The sequence below is a fragment of the Solea senegalensis genome, linkage group LG10, assembly GCF_019176455.1.
Source record: "Solea senegalensis isolate Sse05_10M linkage group LG10, IFAPA_SoseM_1, whole genome shotgun sequence".
Lineage (NCBI taxonomy): Eukaryota > Metazoa > Chordata > Actinopteri > Pleuronectiformes > Soleidae > Solea > Solea senegalensis.
In genome coordinates this window covers 23,251,447-23,269,760 of record NC_058030.1, presented here as the reverse complement: position 1 = coordinate 23,269,760, position 18,314 = coordinate 23,251,447, and the positions used below count along the sequence as shown (strand labels likewise).

Genomic DNA, 18,314 nt, shown 5'->3' with positions numbered 1-18,314 from the left:
TTAAGACAATACATGTAGCATGAGGCATGTAGCTTCAGTTGTTTAGCCCTGTTTCCTTCAGATCACTGGACCCACACAAATAAGACAAATACTTACCAGACAACAACTTGACTATTATAACATACACATTCATCTACTGCATTGATAATTATTATATTTATTATATTAAATAAATTTGTGAAATTAATTAAATATTATATATTAAATGTTTAATTATATAAAGTATATTTTTTCCCATCCCACCCAACCCTACTTGTATTCCACTTAATGAGTGCAATTAAAAAACTGCCCATGTGAAACTGTGGATGTCGTCAGATTCTCCTATGTGGTCATCTGTATCAATATTGTTGATGCCTTGTAAACTGGTTGTAGGAGCCAACTACTTTCAATTCTTCATGTCTTATTGTGAGTGACCTCACCCTCCCCAAAGGATTATCCCATTTACATTTGAACATTTGCTTTATTTTAAAATAAAACAGAACACCAGTATAAATGGTGATGCTTCCTGGACTTATTTTGGCTGCGAGTCTGATTCGCTTCACCTGATTTCCAGTTGTGGTAAAAGCAACGCAGAAGAGAAAGAAAGGGAAAATCCCATATACACCCATAATTGCTGGGCACTGTTGTGTGCATGACATTTAAATAAACCATTCAACCCATCAGTTCATCAGTTATAGAGAAACAGAAAGAGGAGGTGCAGCGAGTGGGAGGTTACCGGGGCATGTGCAGCCATCCACACACTCCTCCTTGCAGACCTCCTGGATGTTGAGACTATGACAGGTTGTGGAGCAGGACTTGGTGCATTCACTGTACTGCATTCCAATAGGACACTTGGGGACTGTAAATTGCATAAAACACACATAAGTCATGTTTGGTTGTTGTGACCTTTTAACTGACTGACAAACTCACAGCACTGGCTCTCCTCCTGCCAGCCTTGCAGAAGTATCCCATGGGCGTGGCATGTGCGGGCGTACTCCAGCAGGATTGGACAGTAGCAGTCTTCCCCGCCCTTCCGGTCACAGTGACACGCCTCCTCCTGACACAGCAACAGGAATGCCTCTGGAGCGACCACGTGGGCACAGTGCAGGAAAACGCTGGAGGTCTGCAACATGCTGCAGCTGGACATGATCTACACAGAAAAACATAAAGAAACGTTCATGTTTATCACTTTTATTTCAAAGAGATATTGAATTTTAAGAATGACAACTTGTGTAATTGCAATGGAAGCTGTATTTTGATAATATTAAGGCCATAAACTGATCAACATTTAGAGTGATAAATAGACAAAATAGAGTAAATGCCCAAATAAGTGAAACATCACTTGTTGAAGCCATGCTGTCATTATGTTTCTGATTTCTTCGTATTATGTCATTGTATAAATGTGTTAAGTTAAACTGTGTCAAACATCAGTGGTTTACTGCCTGTGATGCCTTAATGTGTGTTCTCAGTGATGGTTTAAAACGATAAAAGATATTTCTGTATGTAATATGTCATAACAAGCTTGTGTGAGTGCTAACGTGTGTGCATGTTTATGTGCTTGCGTGTGTGTGTGTGTGCGTGTGTGTGTGGTACTCATCCATTCACCTCTGGAGTCTGTTTGGTGTCGTTACAGGTTTGGCTGGGCTTTGAGATACGTTGGCATGACTGCTCCGCACCCTTAACCACCCATGAATTTGCAAAGTCATAACTGTTCTCTGTTAGAAAACCTTCAAAGAATACACATACACACACACACACACACACATGCGTACACAGACACACACGTAAGTTGACAGAGTGCCCCTTAATCTCATCCACCACCATTGTTTCTCTTGCTTTCTTTCCCTTTATCTTTTCCTGTGCTACATTGCTACTCTTCCTGTTGCTGACCAGTGGTGACCCAAATCATTTCCTATAAATTCCAGAGTAATGACCCCTTTCTAATCTTTCTTCACACTCAAATATCCACGTATCCCACATGCTCATGGTTACAGACTTTTTTCCCCTCCACACACCGATGTGTACCTAAAAGGGTGCACATGCTTGTCCCTTCCTTTTTTTTAGAGACAGTTGTGCACCTGTGAGTGAAAGCTTATCAGACAGTAAGGTTCCAAAATGCAAAAAAGGTACAATTCCGTTCTTTTTAAAAGAGACAAAAATTTTAATTTTTACCATTTATGACCATTTTCCTGACTACTTATGGCGTGTTTCCACCGGCTCCACTGCACGGTTAAGTTGCGTTTCCACTAACATTGTACCTTTTCTTAGTACCTGCTCTGGCGAGGTTTGAAGTGAGTCGAGTAGGAACTAGGTGTGACGTCGCCAGAGTGCCGTCACAGGAAGACACGTCCGACACAAGAATCAAGCCGAACAATGCCGAACTGTAGATCAGTTGAAAAGACTTAACAATCCTAAAACGTGGGTTCATCTCCAATAATTACTGCTGCTTTACAAGTCACTAGTCACTCGTTATCGTGTAAAACAAACATGTGAAACTGCAGTTTCATGCAGCCATGCAATGATGACTCCGCCCACGTTGAGCAGGTACAATGTTTGTAGTGGAAAACCAACCTAAACCGAGGCGAGCTGGGACCATAGTGGAAAAGGGCCATTAGATTTCAGTTCTTGCCTCTACTGAGTACTTAATAATACTATTACAGTGACCAAAATACAGCATTAGATTCTATTATTGCTGCTGTTTAAACATTTACAGTCTCCAAAAGTATTGGAAGAGTGAAGCCAATTCCTTTATTTTTGACATGAACTTAAAATATTTGAATATTTGAGCACGTACCCTCTTGAGCAGTGTATTCGTCAGCCGGCACAGAGTTGAAGTTTCCACAGAGGCCACAGGTGCGGTTTCTGTGGTGCTTGGTCAGTGTCAGAGCGATGTTGGCTGAATTATCAATGGTGATGGTGAAGCCAAACTCCTCACTCCATAGCTTGTAAAAGCCCAGCTCAGAGCCCACAAACACAGCATGAGATGCATAGGGCAGAGATAATCTGCAGAGAAGAGAAACACACATTCATTTTAAAAAAATAGTGTGATTATTTTATTTAATTGTATGCTTTCTTTTGCTTTTACCTTTGATCTCCTTGTGTGAGCTGGCCATTGACGGACAGGTGCAACTCAAAGGCGTCTCCCAGATACAGTGTGACTCCTGTTCTTCTGCCATTGACAAAATCACCTGCAAATCCACAACAACAACAACAACAAAAATAATAATAATAATAAGGATCAACTTTATTTACATAGCACCTAAGTGCTTAAATCAAACATAATCAAATGTCTTGTGATGTTATGCAGAGAGATGGTGGACAAAAGGAAGGAATTAACAGCAACAGCACAGAGACAGAGGAGAGACAAAGGGAGAAAATAAATTAACAGATTAAGTGCAGTATATAAGAAGAAATAAGAATGACACACAATTAAAGAAGTTAAAATAGACCAATCATTATGTTGAATAATAACAAAACAGCCTGAAACATAAGAGAATGTAATTTGAATCTAAAAAAACAGACTTTTTTATTTGCATATTATTTATATGCTCTGCACACTGTATGACTATGACCTGACGTCTGTTTGTGACTCACCCAGGAGTGTGAAGGCGCGATGGCTGCAGTCCCCAGCCAGCAGATAACTGCAGTCTCCAGGAAACTCATACAAAACTCCATCAAACGTGTGAACATGGTGTCGTCCGAACAGGCTGCACCTCCCCGTCATCCCTGCCACACAGGCTGCACACACACAAACGTATTGGTCATGCAGTATACTGTGTGACATGTGCTGTATATGACAAGCTGACCACTCACCTGTCAGATGAAGGAGGACACAGATTTCTCGCACACATCTCCACATAGACATCTGCAACACAGATTCACACACAAATATGTTCCCCACGTACTACACCATCGTCTGATGTCTAAATATCTCCAGTTCTCGAAGGTGCTGTTTGTCTTACCTTCATGACTCCAGTTAATTCACAGAGTTACAGAGAAGGCATTAGATCCACATGACGGTCTAATGTGAGGCTCCGTGTCAGACACAATAAAACTGAAACACTCAGTCACACACACACACAAACAATGGAAACTGCTATTTTATAGGAAAATAAAGTATCAACGCCCCCCCCACAGCTATTGTTGATTTTCTCGAAAGGTCCCTCCCCCTCACCAGGTCATGTCAAGAAGTGGGTAGAATATCATTCTGTCCACAGCCCAGTGCCTGCAGACTGACACAATCAAACAGATCCAGCAGGACAATGCCAGGATGTGCCCACTGTTTGCCAGGCTGGGTAATTAGTCTACACATGCATATCTGCAGGAGCGCCAACCCAAACAATCCTTGTGGAAAAAACACTTAACGTGAGATAACTCACGCAATAACACAGTGTTTCTGCTGCTTCATGGACAAACATGCACTGTAACTAAGCCTTCCCAGAAGGTCCCAGTTAATCCCTAACCTGGTACCAGGTATTGTACTATGCTAGTGGAAAGCAACTTCCAAACTCAAGTTTATGAGTTCCTATTCTTCTCTTCTAGTTAAATACCTGGAAATAAAAGCTGAAATACATATGTCTTGTCTTATATTCATCTTTTGATGTCAAATATTTAAAGTTAAAAGCAAAAATAAAGGAATTGGCTTCACTCTTCCAAAACTTCTGGAGGAGACTGTAAATGTTAGAATCTAATGTTGTATTTTGGTCACTGTTTGCTTTAATGGTAATATTAAGTACTCAGTAAACCTGGCTTTAATGAGGCAGACTCTCACTTCTGAGGAAGTGGTTAAGTTTAGAGCTAAGACTCAAATTGCCCCCGGTACCCGACTACCCCCCGATACCGGGGGCAGTACAACTCACAGTGACACTTACCAAAGTCACGTTTACCTTTGATCAATATTGACATGCTGCATACCCACAGAAAGCTCAGACACTTGGCTAAAAGCTCATAAAACACAGACTAAACACCAAGTGATCGAACCAACACAAGCTGAAAACACCATAACAGTGTAAACATTTAAAGGTGACATAGAATGCTTGTATCACACATATATGTTAGTTATGGAGGTCTACTTACATATATTAACTTGTTTTCATGGTTAAAAACCTCCTAATCGCTGCAAACAAGCCGATCAAAATATCTCCTCACTGACGCTCTCGTCAGCCGCGTTTGTTTCAGACCAAAACCACACCCCCAGAATGTGGACTGTGTTGTGATTGGCCAACCAACGAGAGCTTTCCCACTCTCCTGTGATTGGCCAGGTACCTGGAAGTGACGTAATAGATAGGCCAGCTCTCAGATACACAGCTCCCCCTCTGGCACGGTGGATGCTCTGCATCTCAGCAGCTACAACAAGAGTAGTTCTTCTTCTTCTGTGGTTAAATGTACGCAACCGGATGTGCCCGGACTAGTACCCGCACCAGGAGGCACTACAGTGGTGAGGATTTCTGATGACGACATCAAATTAAGGAAGTGCCGATCCGCTTCGCAGAGCCCACGAAAACAATACAACACTATTTTCTCAGCAGTGGCTGAACTGTTTGTTCTGAAACTTTAGGCTTTCATAAACGAGGTAATGACGCAGATACACACACAAACTCAGCGTTAATTGGAGCTTCCGGTCTATGTGGGCTTTAAAAGCGGTGGAGAATCAGCGTTGTCATGTTGAAAAAACTCACTCTACGACCGAAACTCACGGATCCACCAACAAAATAAGAGCAAAACAACAACTCACTTTCAAGAAATACAACCAGAAATGTTGTCTTACCTTTGTTGTTGAGCAAAACAAGCTGTTTTCACCGCAACAAAACCGCTTCTAACGGAGAACTTGACTTCCCAGCATGCTTTGGGGCCTGTTCCTGGTCTGATTGGTCATTCCAGACGGCCATTAGCTTGTTTTGATTGGAGAAGGGCGAATGTCTGTAGCCGATTCTATTGGCTTAGAGGATTAAAACGAGCTGTCAATCATCCAGATTGGCCAATGCTAGCCGGAGCTACGGCCCTGAACAGGCTGAGGCTCAGAGTTGTCTCTGACGCTCCAGAGAAAAGTGCCCCAAATATATTGATTTTTTTAATCATTTTTTATTTTTTTTAATTCAAAACAAGTTTTTATTAGACCAATAGTGACATGTAAATGGCATCTCTTTACTAAAACCTCTGTAATTTCACTCTGCTTCACTTCAGCATCATCAGACTTTGCACAGCTAATGTCCACATATTGTTACATGACTTCCATGAGTTTTAAAGCTCCTAATGCACATTTTTAAAGGTGATATTTATTTTAAAATGCAATATTTCTTTGGGCGAGGGAAAAAATCCTTCATTTATTGTGGGTCCCATCTGCATTTACTCTGGCACAGTGGTATCTACAGTGAAACTTACACTTCTGGTGGAATCTCACAAGTGTTATCTTTATTTTGATACCAAGATTTAGTTTGGGCATGTCATTTTCGAACAGGGACCTCAGAAACGTTTTTAGTACCTGCTCTGTTGAGGCTCCAAGCGAGGTGAGTAGGCACTATGTGTGACGTCTTCAGACTGCTGAGTGTCGTCACAGGAAGAGACAAGAATCGAGCCAAACAAAGCCAAACTGTAGATCAGTTACCAGGGAAATGTCTAAAATCTCAACATTTAACAGAGGAGTCTTTTTTTCATTTAGTGACAGCACTGCTGATTGTGACACGGCGAGCGGCATCACTAACCCTGCCGCTGTGTGCTACGGTCATGGAGGAAGTACTGAACAAATAGTTTTAATGAACTGATTCTAAAGATTCAGTTACACTTTACAAGTCACTTGTCACTCTTTTGTGTGTGTGTGTGTAAAACGAAGTCGTGGCAGTTGTAGTGGAAAACCAACTGGGAGTATAGTGGAAAAGGGCCATAACTGACTGCTTGGGGTATACATATATATGCATATATATATATGCATATATATATATATATATATATATATATATATATATATATATATATATATATATATATACATACATATATATGCATATGTATACACACCATTTTTTATGTTAAAGTGGCACTGGTTTTTTTACGCAACTATAATTATTATTATAATGTACAGTGTTACATTTGCATCAATAATAGTCAAACACAGGTGACTCCGAGGTGGTGGGAGGGGGCCCCCCCAAATCAAATTCAGCTCAGGGCCCCATAAAGGCGTGCACACCAGTAATTTAAATTAATTATTAAGGATGGGAGTTGTTTAATTGAGAAGATTCTTTATTGACATGCACAAACTAACAATGCAACATCACATTCATGTCATCACATTTTTTGTGTACAGTGTCTTGTCAATTTTACAGAAATAAATATTACATATAAACGAAGGATTAGGTGAAAATAGTTTGCTATAATTGCAATAGTTTTTTCAGTGGAGTTCCTGTAAGCAGTGGTGCACACAGACATTTCAAGGAGCAGGGGTTTAAGTGAATTTGTCTCTTCACACTTAGTTAGATTGTTTGCACTGGTGACACACAGGTTAGAAGTGACATTAATAAAAGCTGCTACACATGTCTGTGTTTTTGTGTATTCAATCATTTAATAAAGTCAATTTCATTTTTGATTAATACGCTATCATTGATTTCTTTAAAGGTGGTGAAATATAGATGTTGATCCTTGTGAATTAGTTATAACTGATATCATTTATTAATCATTAGAGAGAGAGGGAGAGAGAGCATGCATGTGCTCGGACACATTGGCTCGTGCACCGTGTTCATTCACGTAAACTGCTCCGTTCTTGTGAACGCGCCTTTTTCTGGGAGAATTACGTCATGGCCATGAGCGCTGCAGGAACCTGCGACCACGAAGCTCATAGCAGACAGCAGACTGATGATGAAGATGAAGATGATGATGATGAAGATGATGATTGTGACAGTAGAAGAAGATGAATATCCAAGACAGGAAAATGGAAACATAAATAAATATGAATATAAATGATCAAATATCTAAAATCATGATTACAAAAATAAGCTTTGTATATGCAACGCACATGTGTGTCACTGTGGTAAAGTGGGAAGCCCCTGTGTAAAAATAGATTCGTTTGATTACCATAGCAATTTAAATACAGAAAGAAAGAAAGTGTGTGTGCGTTTGTGTTTGCGTGGGTGTGTGGGCGGACCACCTCAGGTGCGCACAGCGCGGCGCGCAAACCAGCCGCCTGACTGTGCGTGAGTGTGCGTGTGCAGACTGTGGCGCGTGCTCTCTGCTTCTCTTCCGTCGCGTTAAAGAGCGTTTACAGCAAACAACAAGTTTGATCCACGGCTGAAACAACAAGCGCCATGGCTGCTCTGTCAGGAGGAGAGACGTGCATCAAATACCTGATGTTCGCCTTCAACCTGGTCTTCTGGGTGAGTTAGAAGCCACGAGCTGTGCTGTGTTGTGTTGTGTTGTGTTCTATTGTGTGAAAAGGAAATCCACCGCACGCCCTGTCTGTGCTTCACACACGCGCGTGCTTGTATGAGTGTCTGTGCGTAAATGTGTAAAGAGCTTTGCGTGCAGGCGCGTTCATGTGCGAGCAGTAGTGAATGAAAGGATACGGTGTGTCAGATGGAGGATGGTGAAGAACACGCACGCGCACACACACACACACACACACGGTTATTATCATCACAGGCTGTATTCATTAACAGGCTGTGCAGTGATTGTTGGACTCACAGAGTGACCAGACTCAGCGGCCACGGACATTAATCCCCAGTGGCCAAGTGACCCACTTCCACTTCCACTGACTGCACGCGGCACTGTGGAGACTCCGCGCTCTGCATTTTAATAATTACAACAGGAGGCAGGTGACGTTTCGTGACTGACACCAACAACAACAACAACAACAACAACAGCAATAACCGCAACAATAGTAATATTCAAGGTTCAATTCTCTGTCACGTGACGTGATGAAGTCTTGCGCATGTCAATGACCCAGTGTGTGTGTGTGTGTGTGTGTGTGTTCTTGTATTAGTTACCTCTCTAGGACCCTTTCTGGCATAAACACTGACCTTGTCAGGACCAGTTGTCCTGTGGAGGCCAAAACCTGGTCTTAAGGAGGCAAAACCTAATTATTTGAATTGTGGCTAGGTTCAGGTTAGAGAATGCACTGGTTATGGTTAAGGTTAGGGAAAACAAGTTGTTGAAATGAACTGGAATCCATACATGTCAATAGAAGGATAGCCGCTGGAATCCATGTGTGTGTGTGTGTGTGTGTGTTCCAGGTATTCCTCATGTTGTGGGGACATAAATCTGTTTACACAGTCATGTGATGAGGACTTGTCTTACTTACAGAGGACAAAAACAAGTCCCCATAACATAAATGATTAGGTTTTAAGCTGAAGACATGTTTTATGGTTAGGATGAGGCTTAGGTGAGAGTAAGTCTCCATGAAATGAATGTAAGTCAATGTAATGTCCTCTGAAGTCATGGAAACTAGACTGTGTGTGTGTGTGTGTGTGTGTGTGCTGGTGCATATAGTGTTCTTAAATGAAGGCTGGATATCACATACATGCAGGCTATTTGTGTCTCACTGGCTGCAGGGTGTGTCCTGTGTACGTTTGTGTGTGTGTGTGTGTGTGTGTGTGTTAGAAGAATGTTCTGCCCTTTTATGCACATTTGTAATTTGTGTAGCTATACATAGATGGCACCAGAGATAACCATGCATTTATTACAGGCTTAACATGGTTTTCTCACTGTGTATGTGTGAGAGAGAGACAGACAGACAACTCTGGTGACTTGTCTGTCATCAGAGTCCATATAAATAGAGCACTGTGCTTTCAGTGATCACAGCTCAGTGCTGACACTATACGACGGCATCCATGTGCAGCTTTTTTCAACCTAAACCTCAGCTAAAGCTGGACACACACACACACTACAAGATTCTCTGCCAAATTTTACCCACGATTAATCGTTGGGCGGAGTCTGCTCCAGTCAGCACTCATTATTACTTATAAAGATTAAGTCACAGTCAAACACGTCCATGACCCCAGTCTTCAGTCATCATACAAAACATCTGCAGAAACCAGTGGGTTAGTGTGTGCTCCGAGTCTTGTAGAGGGTCCCCAGCTTTATTCAACTCATCTCAAATGTATTCATAGAGCACATTTAAAAACATCTGAGAGTGACCAAAATGTTGTACAGAATAACGTCAATAAAAGAAATCAGTACAAATAGAAAGCATAAAAACAAACCCAAAAACCCCACATAAAAGTAAACAAAAACAATGGGAGTCCAGCTCAATCTGAGTTAAACATCGTGGAGTAAAAATAAGTTTTAAAATGCTGTAGGTGCAGCAGTTCAGCCAGATAATGAGGTTTCAGCACATTTAATGATTTCAAAACAAATAAGAGAATTTTAAAATCAGTCCTAAAACGAACTGGTAGGCAGGGCAGTGAGGCCAATATTGGTGTCACGTGATCACGCGTGTGCTTCCCAGTCAGAAGGCGTGTTGCAGCGCTCCTCACGATCGTCGATGCCAAAGTAAAGGGAGTTGCAGTAAAACAGCTGCGAGGTGATAAAAACATGGATTACCCTCTCCAGATCTCTAAAGTGGGGACGTAGCCTTGGACCTTCACTAAAACACGGTGGATCAGTGGTAGAGCAAGTTGTCTGTGAATGAGAAGGTTTTATGTCTTGTTATGTAATGGAAAGTAACAAAGGCAGATGTGGGAGCAGTTCAAACATGCTGCTGCACAGGCTTTTTTAGAACATGCCTGAACAGATCTGTGCTGCTCAACCTCCCACATCATCACAGCCTACGTGCTCACACCAGCTGCACACATGCACCATAGTGTTGTTACACACACACACACACACACACACACACACACAACTGTACATATAAAATGAATATGACACACACACACACACACACACACAGACAGGAATGAATATATGACTTACGGGAGAACTGTTTCTCAGGAAAACACAACCCAACACAACACACGATTTCTATTTCCTACCTCTGTGATCAGGTGATCGTATGAAGGTGTGGCATTGAAAGGGAGTTTCCTTTTCACAACACGGTGACTCCATTATGCTTTTGCTTCCTCATGTGGAGAAGTTAGCCGTTTGCTTTCATAACTGTGGACAGTGTGTTTGTTCTGGATCAGCATGGCTGTCACCGGGGGAATCAAGTGTGTGAAGTATCTCATGTTTATCTTCAACTTTCTGTTTTGGGTACGTGACCTTCTCTGGTTTATTTGACTTGTTTTGATTGTGTTGTGCACCAGTGTGAGACACAGGTGTTACAGCGTGAGGACAGTTTAGTCAGTCCTCACTTCCTGAAACACTGTGTGATTATAAGATATGGTCAAACTCAAGTGTAGACAAGTCCTACGGTTTGAGTTTAAAGTAATAACTTGATATTCCATCGTGATATCGCAATAACAATATTCATGATGATATGGAATGATTAGTTCTAAACAATCACATATTCATGATGCAGAATGAATAATAAAATTGAATCAAAAAGTAAATAATGGACAACTGTAATTAAAACACTAAACAAGTATCTTAATCGAATACTAAAAAATGTCAGAAAACAGAAAAAGATGCAGAAACGCGGGAAGTGTAGATGAGAAACCCCAAAAAAGTAATTCTCAAAAGTCATAGTTTGAATAAAAATAAATTTAAAAAATGTTTTTTTAAAAGACTCATATATATATATTAGTACAATTTCACTGCAATTTGTTAAAAGACCAGCGCTGTCACCTAAATCTGTAGACATGTCCTCAGCAAGAGGTCACAGGGTCAAACTGCAAAAACAAGTGTTTAAAAATGCATAAATGTTCCTATCAAATGAATTTAATGGCTTAATAAAATAACATATATTTCATAAAGAGAACTTTACATTAAATTGTCTGTAAAAACTGCCAATCACAGTTGTGTCATCACTGACAAAAATCAGGTTGTGATGTGGTTAATGTCAGTTTTCATAAAAAGTGCGTTGATCTGTTCCCACATGGTTTGTTAGTCTACACCTGGGATTATATACACTGAACAAAAATAGAAACGCCACACTATTCACGGGCAACCATCACATCTGCATACCAGCTGCACGCTCCCTCCAAACTGTTTCAGAGTGGCCAGTGTAACGCACTCCTGTGTCTAATCAGCATCTTGTGAGGTGGGAGGGATTATCTCGGCTCACTAACACACATTTGTGTACATAGAACATGTTTTAGATCTTTGTGTTCAGCTCATGAAAAATGGGAGCAAAAACAAAATTGTTGCGTTTCTATTTTTGTTCAGTGTATATATCCAGTGAAAATGAATGTAGCATGTTTTTTGTTTTTTTTAAATTGAAGAGTAAAAAGTGTTTTTTTTTCCCCTCACTGACATTATCTTACGTGAAAGGATGAAAAAACAGCAATTAAAAAAGAAGCAATGAGAATGACTGCATTAGACAATAGGAATTTATCTTATAGGAGACTTGAGTTGGGGCAACATGGCGGTTCAGTGGCTAGTGTTGTTGCCTCATAGCAAGTGGAGTGTGTGTGTGTGTGTGTGTGTGAGAATGTCTGCTTATACTATAATTGTTATTAAGTATTCTTCTGTCTAAATGTTTATGGACTACTGTAGTGACTAACAGCTGAACTGCTGCGTGAATAGTATCCTGTTTTTTATGGGATGGATTTCTCCAGCTTGCAGGTACGGCTGTGTTTGCTGTCGGCCTTTGGCTGCGATTAGACCCGAAGACCAAAGGCCTGTTTGAAGGAGAAGACTCTCCGTCCGTGTTTTACACAGGTAAGATTCTCTGTCAGTCAGGTGTGTTTTGTGTCAGTGCAGTGCAGTAAACGTTCTCCTCATGTGCAGGTGTGTATATCCTGATAGCGGCTGGAGCACTGATGATGGCGGTGGGGTTTCTCGGATGTTGTGGGGCGATCCAAGAGTCCCCCTGTATGCTGGGAACGGTCTGTACCATTTTTATACAATATTTAGCCACTTACCTGACCATAAGTCATTATCCTGAGTTGTAATTAACAATAAGCTATTCATATTAGTGTGATTAAAGCACAGATAACACATTTAATATTTATTTTAAGTCACGTATAGGCTTGTAATACAAACTTGTGAAAGGAATAAATAGTTCAGGTTCAGTCAGGTACAGAACCCATTAATTCTATCAATTTTAAGGCAGTACATAAAGGCCGTATTAAAGTGCTTTTATTAACAGTATTATGGACCTGGTTATGTTTACAAGCATTTTATAAAGTATGGCTTTTGGCAAGAATCTGAAAATAAAGGGTTTTCCGATATTTACCAAAACTGCAGATCTTGAAAACTGAAAGCTTTTCATTGTGAGGCTGGAGTGATGTAGCTTAGTGTGGACTGTGGACTGACCCAGTATTGTCAAGGCCAGTGAGGAGTCTCTGCTTGTCCTCTTACTTCCCACCCTGTCTGACCTTAATCTTCTTAAACTTAATCTCTCACGAGGAGGAGGAGGAGGAGGAGGAGTTTATTTAAATTGCTCACAGCTAGGTTTGATTTTTTCGATGTTCTCTTCACAGTTCTTTGCTGTCCTGCTCGTCATATTCGCCGTCCTGGTTGCCGCTGGAATCTGGGGATTTTCCAATCAGAGCAAAGTAATGTTGAACTCCTGACATTTTTATTGTTGAATAAAGTTTCAAGCACTTTGAATGAATAGCGACTTAAATCCTGTCGCTGTGTGAAAGACATTAAGACTTTAAAAGACGCTGTGAAATAAACGTTGACATGTGTCGGATTTCACGCTGTTTAATTCCTCTCTGTTGTCACAGGTGGTGAATGACATCACAGCATTTTACCGGCAGACCTACAACAACTACAGGACGACGGGAGACGAGCGGCTCAGAGAGACACTGCGGCTCATTCAAAGTGGAGTGAGTCACTTCTGTTCCGCTTCTAATCGCGCTGGCTTCAGATCTTATCTGAGGAATGTTGCAAAAACAGTATTTGGATGCACTTGCTCTCCCACGGGATCTGTCTCCAGCTTAGAAATCCTTCATGTTTTTTAACAATAGATAGGTTTAATTCAGAAAATGGATGAAAAGCACCAGGTACCAGGTACTATCACTGAAGGAAAAGCGACACAAAAAGAGTCGAGTCGTGCTAGAATTGTAAAAGGAAGAATCCTAATCACCCTCTCATTTTCTGACGCTGCCAGGTAATTAGAACCTTTTGGGAACATGATTGATGGATTATTTTTCTAATTTTATAATCATGCACAGAGAATATGACGACATTATTGAAACATACAGAGCAGCAACAGGCCAGAAAAGAACACATTACATTAAACTTAAACGTCTCATTCTTAATTTCATCTAATCTGCACAGTTTGCACAGTCAGTTTTCTTCATGAACACTTTTAAATCTGCCAACTTCAGGGGCGAGGGAAAGGTTTTGTGTTCTGGACTTTAGGACCACTGACTTCTTGATGCATTTTCTTTAACATAAGCGTCATTTAGGTGACGTATATGCTCTTCATGTGGCCTTTTTGCCATTTTTCCTCAAATGTAGCCAGTGATTTGCTTGTAATTGTGCTCATGCAAGTGTTCTGTATTTAATCTGCTGTTATATTATTTATAAACCCAGAAACTAAGGCTTTTCCTGCTGAATCTGACAAGAGTTTAATTCCACTTTCACGAATTTGTCAAATGTCAATGTCAACTTAATTTGTATAGCACATTTTAAACAACTGTAGCTGAAAGTGCTGCACAGGTTTCAGCAAGATATTTAAAAAAATGTATTTTTCTTTACATTATTACACAGTTAAAGCTTTACTATAATAATAATAATAAGAATAATAAAAATTATAATAATATTAGTACTAGTAATGTGAATTGTGCACAAAACTATTGGCTATTGACAGATGTGCGGACAGCATGTGAATGGGTATGAAAGAAGAGTGATAATGTGCTGCACATAGATGAACTGTATGAATGTGTGAATGAGTGAATGGGTGAAACTGCAGTGTAAAGCAGCTTTGAGTGAGTGGTCATCGAGACCTTTCCCATACTGCTCTAATGACATGATATTGTGTGTGTACAGCTGAAGTGCTGCGGTCCAAACGGAGCCCTGCTGGATGACGACAAAGACACCTGTCCCCGCGGAGAGCTGCTGGAGCAGCTCATTACTAAGGTATGTCCTGCATACCAAAGTCACGAGAAAGTCTATGATGTAAAAGATGTCAGACGCCGTTCAGCGGAGGCGAGCGCTGCATGTCAAATACATAATTACAGCATGGCGTGTCATTAATTCATCAGTCGTCCTTTGACAGACAGAGTTTCCTCAGCCTCTTTGCAGTGTTGCTAAGGCAACAGAGTTTCCACTGATGCCTGCATGCTCTCAGGACGTCAGGCACGAGTCACGTTCAGCGCAGGTTTAGAGAGAAAGCTGCAACAAAAGTGTGTCTGTGTTTCAGAGCTGTCCTGATGCCATCGACGAGGTCTTTGACTCCAAGCTACACATCATCGGAGGAGTGGGCATTGCCATTGGAGTTGTCATGGTAACTGTATTTTAGGTTTAGGTTCTTCTTTTTTTCATTATCATATTTCAGTGTCAGTACATATTAGGACATCTTATAAAAGTGAATTGACACAGTTAGAAAAGCCCTCAAGGATAACTACTTAAACAACTACTAAAAGACAATGTAAATGTTTTTAAGTCAATTTTAATAACTAAGATTACCTTACAAAGTACAAATTTCCCCTTAACACCTGACCAGAAGTATAAGAGCTAACTTATATAGTCAATTGAAGCAAGTCTTATCAAGTCTCAGCTTTAGTCATTTCACTGCTCATCCAAGCCTGAACCTTGATGTGCTCATATCTCACATTGGCTGCATTTACACGGCAGGACTTGATGCCTGGTTCAGATTATTGTATCCACTGGATTATCTTAGTTTTTCACCAGGAAATACAGAATAAATTATAATCCAAGCTCTTGCTTTTGGGCGTATCTTTACAGGCTGCAGAATATTTCTTGAGCCTACGTCCTCCATTGCACGTGATCACCGATTGTGTCCATTTGTGATTACGTCATTTGCCACTGTTGAAAAAGCCATTTTTGTCCCCTCTCTACCCAAATAACATTAATGTTAATATATTAATTAATATAATGAAACATTAAAGGAGCCGCAAAAGCCATTTGTTTGTATAAAATTAAGATTGAGATTTTTATACACATTTTTATGAGATTTTTATGCCATATAATGATAATGATGATTGTTGCATTAACTACAAACATGAAGCTGTTTTATACCAACCTTTTATAAAGTGGAGGAAAAAACTACTTTGAAATAAAACACAGAATTCCATCGTTTGTGGAAATTAATGAAATCGTTGAAAATGGTTGCCCACAGCTGGCTTGGATATAGACATAAATTAGATAAATTATAATATCAATCTAATCATACACTGTAGGAATATCTGATTTCCATTGTACATTGTCTCAAAAAAAAGAAATATGTGACAGTGGTTTGCCTCAGAGAGACCACAATACAGACTTGTGGTCTCTCTGGACTTTTATTTGAAAGCAATTATTCACCTTTACAAACATACTGATGGGTAGTTTATTCAACTTCTGCACATGTGTGTAAATGTTGCACACTGGACCTTTTACATTAACTTTGTTTGATGCATTACCTTAAGGGCATGTTAGGGTTTGCAGGGTCTGCATCATAAAGACTTCCTCATGCCCAAATATAGCTTCAGTGCTCATCCTCCATGGAAAGAGAGCTTAGACACGAATGACACATATCTGATTCATGTTCTGAATCCATGTGCGACTAAAGAGCGCGTCTCTTCCTCTCCTCTGCAGGTGTTCGGCATGATCTTTAGCATGCTCCTGTGCTGCGCCATCAGGAAATCCCGGGAAGTGGTGTGATGACCTCTGACCTGCACGTCACAGTTCATGGTTTATGTTGCATGACATCATTCCTAGAGTCAGTGACTCTCCACTTCTAATAGAAACACTGTTTTGTTCACGGGGGGGGACCTTCATTAGACTGGGTGCAGGTATTTCTGATTCTTCTTCAGTATTATTACAGGATCAGTTCTAACTGGACTGTTGTTGACACTTTTCTGGACTAGATATAGATGTGACGTGGTTTTTTAAGCCCAACTATAGAGCGGGTGTCACCTGTGCGGTAACAGCAGCAGCAGTGTAGTACAGTAATTGTGGCCGTTTGTTTGTGAACTGCTGATTATCTAAATGAAACTGTTGTGTCATGTGTACTGCTCACATTTCTACTGCTACCACTTGGGGTCACGCACTGGCAATAAGAGTCCAGGGATTAAAAGAGCAGTTAATAATCTAACTCACAACTGAACACTGAGTCATGAACTGATGTGCTTGTGTTTTTTAGAGTGAGGACAAATTCCTTCCTTTTTTATTGTCTTCCCCCTCCTTCTCTTCCCTTTTATGCTCTGTTTAATTTATTTTCTTGGTCACTTTCTGTAAATGTGTATTTTTTTTTTTATATTTTTTGCAAAACATTTCTAATGCTTGAGTGGTGTGCATGGTCTGATTGTACATTTTGTAACGTCTATGTCATTTTACAGAAACGGGCTTGATTTATACCATATTGTATGCACTATGTTTCACAGAGACTAAAAAATATAATGATGAAAGCCAAATAAACTAAAATGTATTAAATGAACTTTAATTGCATTATACGGCGGCACTGATGCAAAGTGCACGGGTCAAACTAACTGTTGCTTGGGATGAAAGGAATTGGGCTTGTAACTGGAGGGTTAGCGCTGTCGTGGATGGGCGTATTTTAGCAGGACGATTACGAGTTTAGTAAGTTACTAATAAAGGCTCACCCCTCACTTTTCCCTCTATTTCCCAGAACTATGGTAGAGAAATGAAGTTCCCAGGGCCCCACTGGCTCATAATCCGTCCCAGGGTGTGCAGGATGTGATAGAAATGTGATAAAGATTCACGCACCTTTCCCCCTCTTTGATATTTGTGGCGACGGCAGAAAATAATCTGGTGTCTAAATCTGGTGATTCTGGTTCTTTTTAAAATGACTGAGAGTCGATGTGAATGGCCTTTTGTTTGCAGTGCGGGGAAGTGCTCTCTGATTTAGTTGTTGACAGCCTTGTGTTGCTGCTGAGACGCCCCACCCTGAATATTGAGATAACACTGATTATAAACGGGGGTGTGAGTAGGCCGTGTGTGTCCTTTGAGTAACAGAATGTTTACAGGCCACAGGAAGAGGGCAGAGGAACTGATATACGGATGATTATAGGAACAAAAATAACGGGGAAAGGGCCATTAACATTTGCACAACTTAACAGAAAAGTCACTTTCTTTTAAATGTTGTTGCCAAATCTGGACTTGTTTTAAAACAC

General features: G+C 40.5%; 2 protein-coding genes across 5 annotated transcripts in view; one reads left to right on the top strand and one right to left on the bottom strand.

The window, feature by feature from the left end:
• Positions 1–5,784, bottom strand: part of vwf (von Willebrand factor) — a 30,962-nt gene extending 25,178 nt beyond the window's left edge. The window contains exons 1-8 of one of the 3 annotated variants that reach the window (XM_044036565.1): positions 5,747–5,784; positions 3,793–3,844; positions 3,574–3,717; positions 3,065–3,167; positions 2,774–2,982; positions 1,585–1,706; positions 910–1,129; positions 716–838 (exon numbers count right to left, since the gene is read on the bottom strand). In XM_044036565.1, the coding sequence (XP_043892500.1) occupies positions 716–838; positions 910–1,129; positions 1,585–1,706; positions 2,774–2,982; positions 3,065–3,167; positions 3,574–3,717; positions 3,793–3,844 (973 nt within the window). In that variant the 5' untranslated portion in view covers positions 5,747–5,784. Of the gene's footprint in view, positions 1–715; positions 839–909; positions 1,130–1,584; positions 1,707–2,773; positions 2,983–3,064; positions 3,168–3,573; positions 3,718–3,792; positions 3,845–3,941; positions 4,072–5,746 lie in introns of those variants that run through there. The other 2 variants (XM_044036566.1, XM_044036564.1) reach the window with 2 other exon arrangements.
• Positions 5,785–8,142: 2,358 nt separating this feature from the next.
• cd9a (CD9 molecule a) lies at positions 8,143–17,617 on the top strand. 2 transcript variants are annotated; one of them, XM_044036088.1, is made up of 8 exons: positions 8,143–8,342; positions 12,621–12,723; positions 12,793–12,890; positions 13,488–13,562; positions 13,737–13,838; positions 15,007–15,096; positions 15,380–15,463; positions 16,777–17,617. In XM_044036088.1, exons 1-8 carry the CDS (start codon positions 8,274–8,276, stop codon positions 16,840–16,842), a joined length of 687 nt encoding a protein of 228 aa, XP_043892023.1. In that variant the 5' UTR covers positions 8,143–8,273; the 3' UTR covers positions 16,843–17,617. The 2 variants fall into 2 exon arrangements, with proteins under 2 accessions (XP_043892023.1, XP_043892024.1); XM_044036089.1 differs by lacking the exon at positions 8,143–8,342 and adding an exon at positions 10,994–11,154.
• Positions 17,618–18,314: the final 697 nt, after the last annotated feature.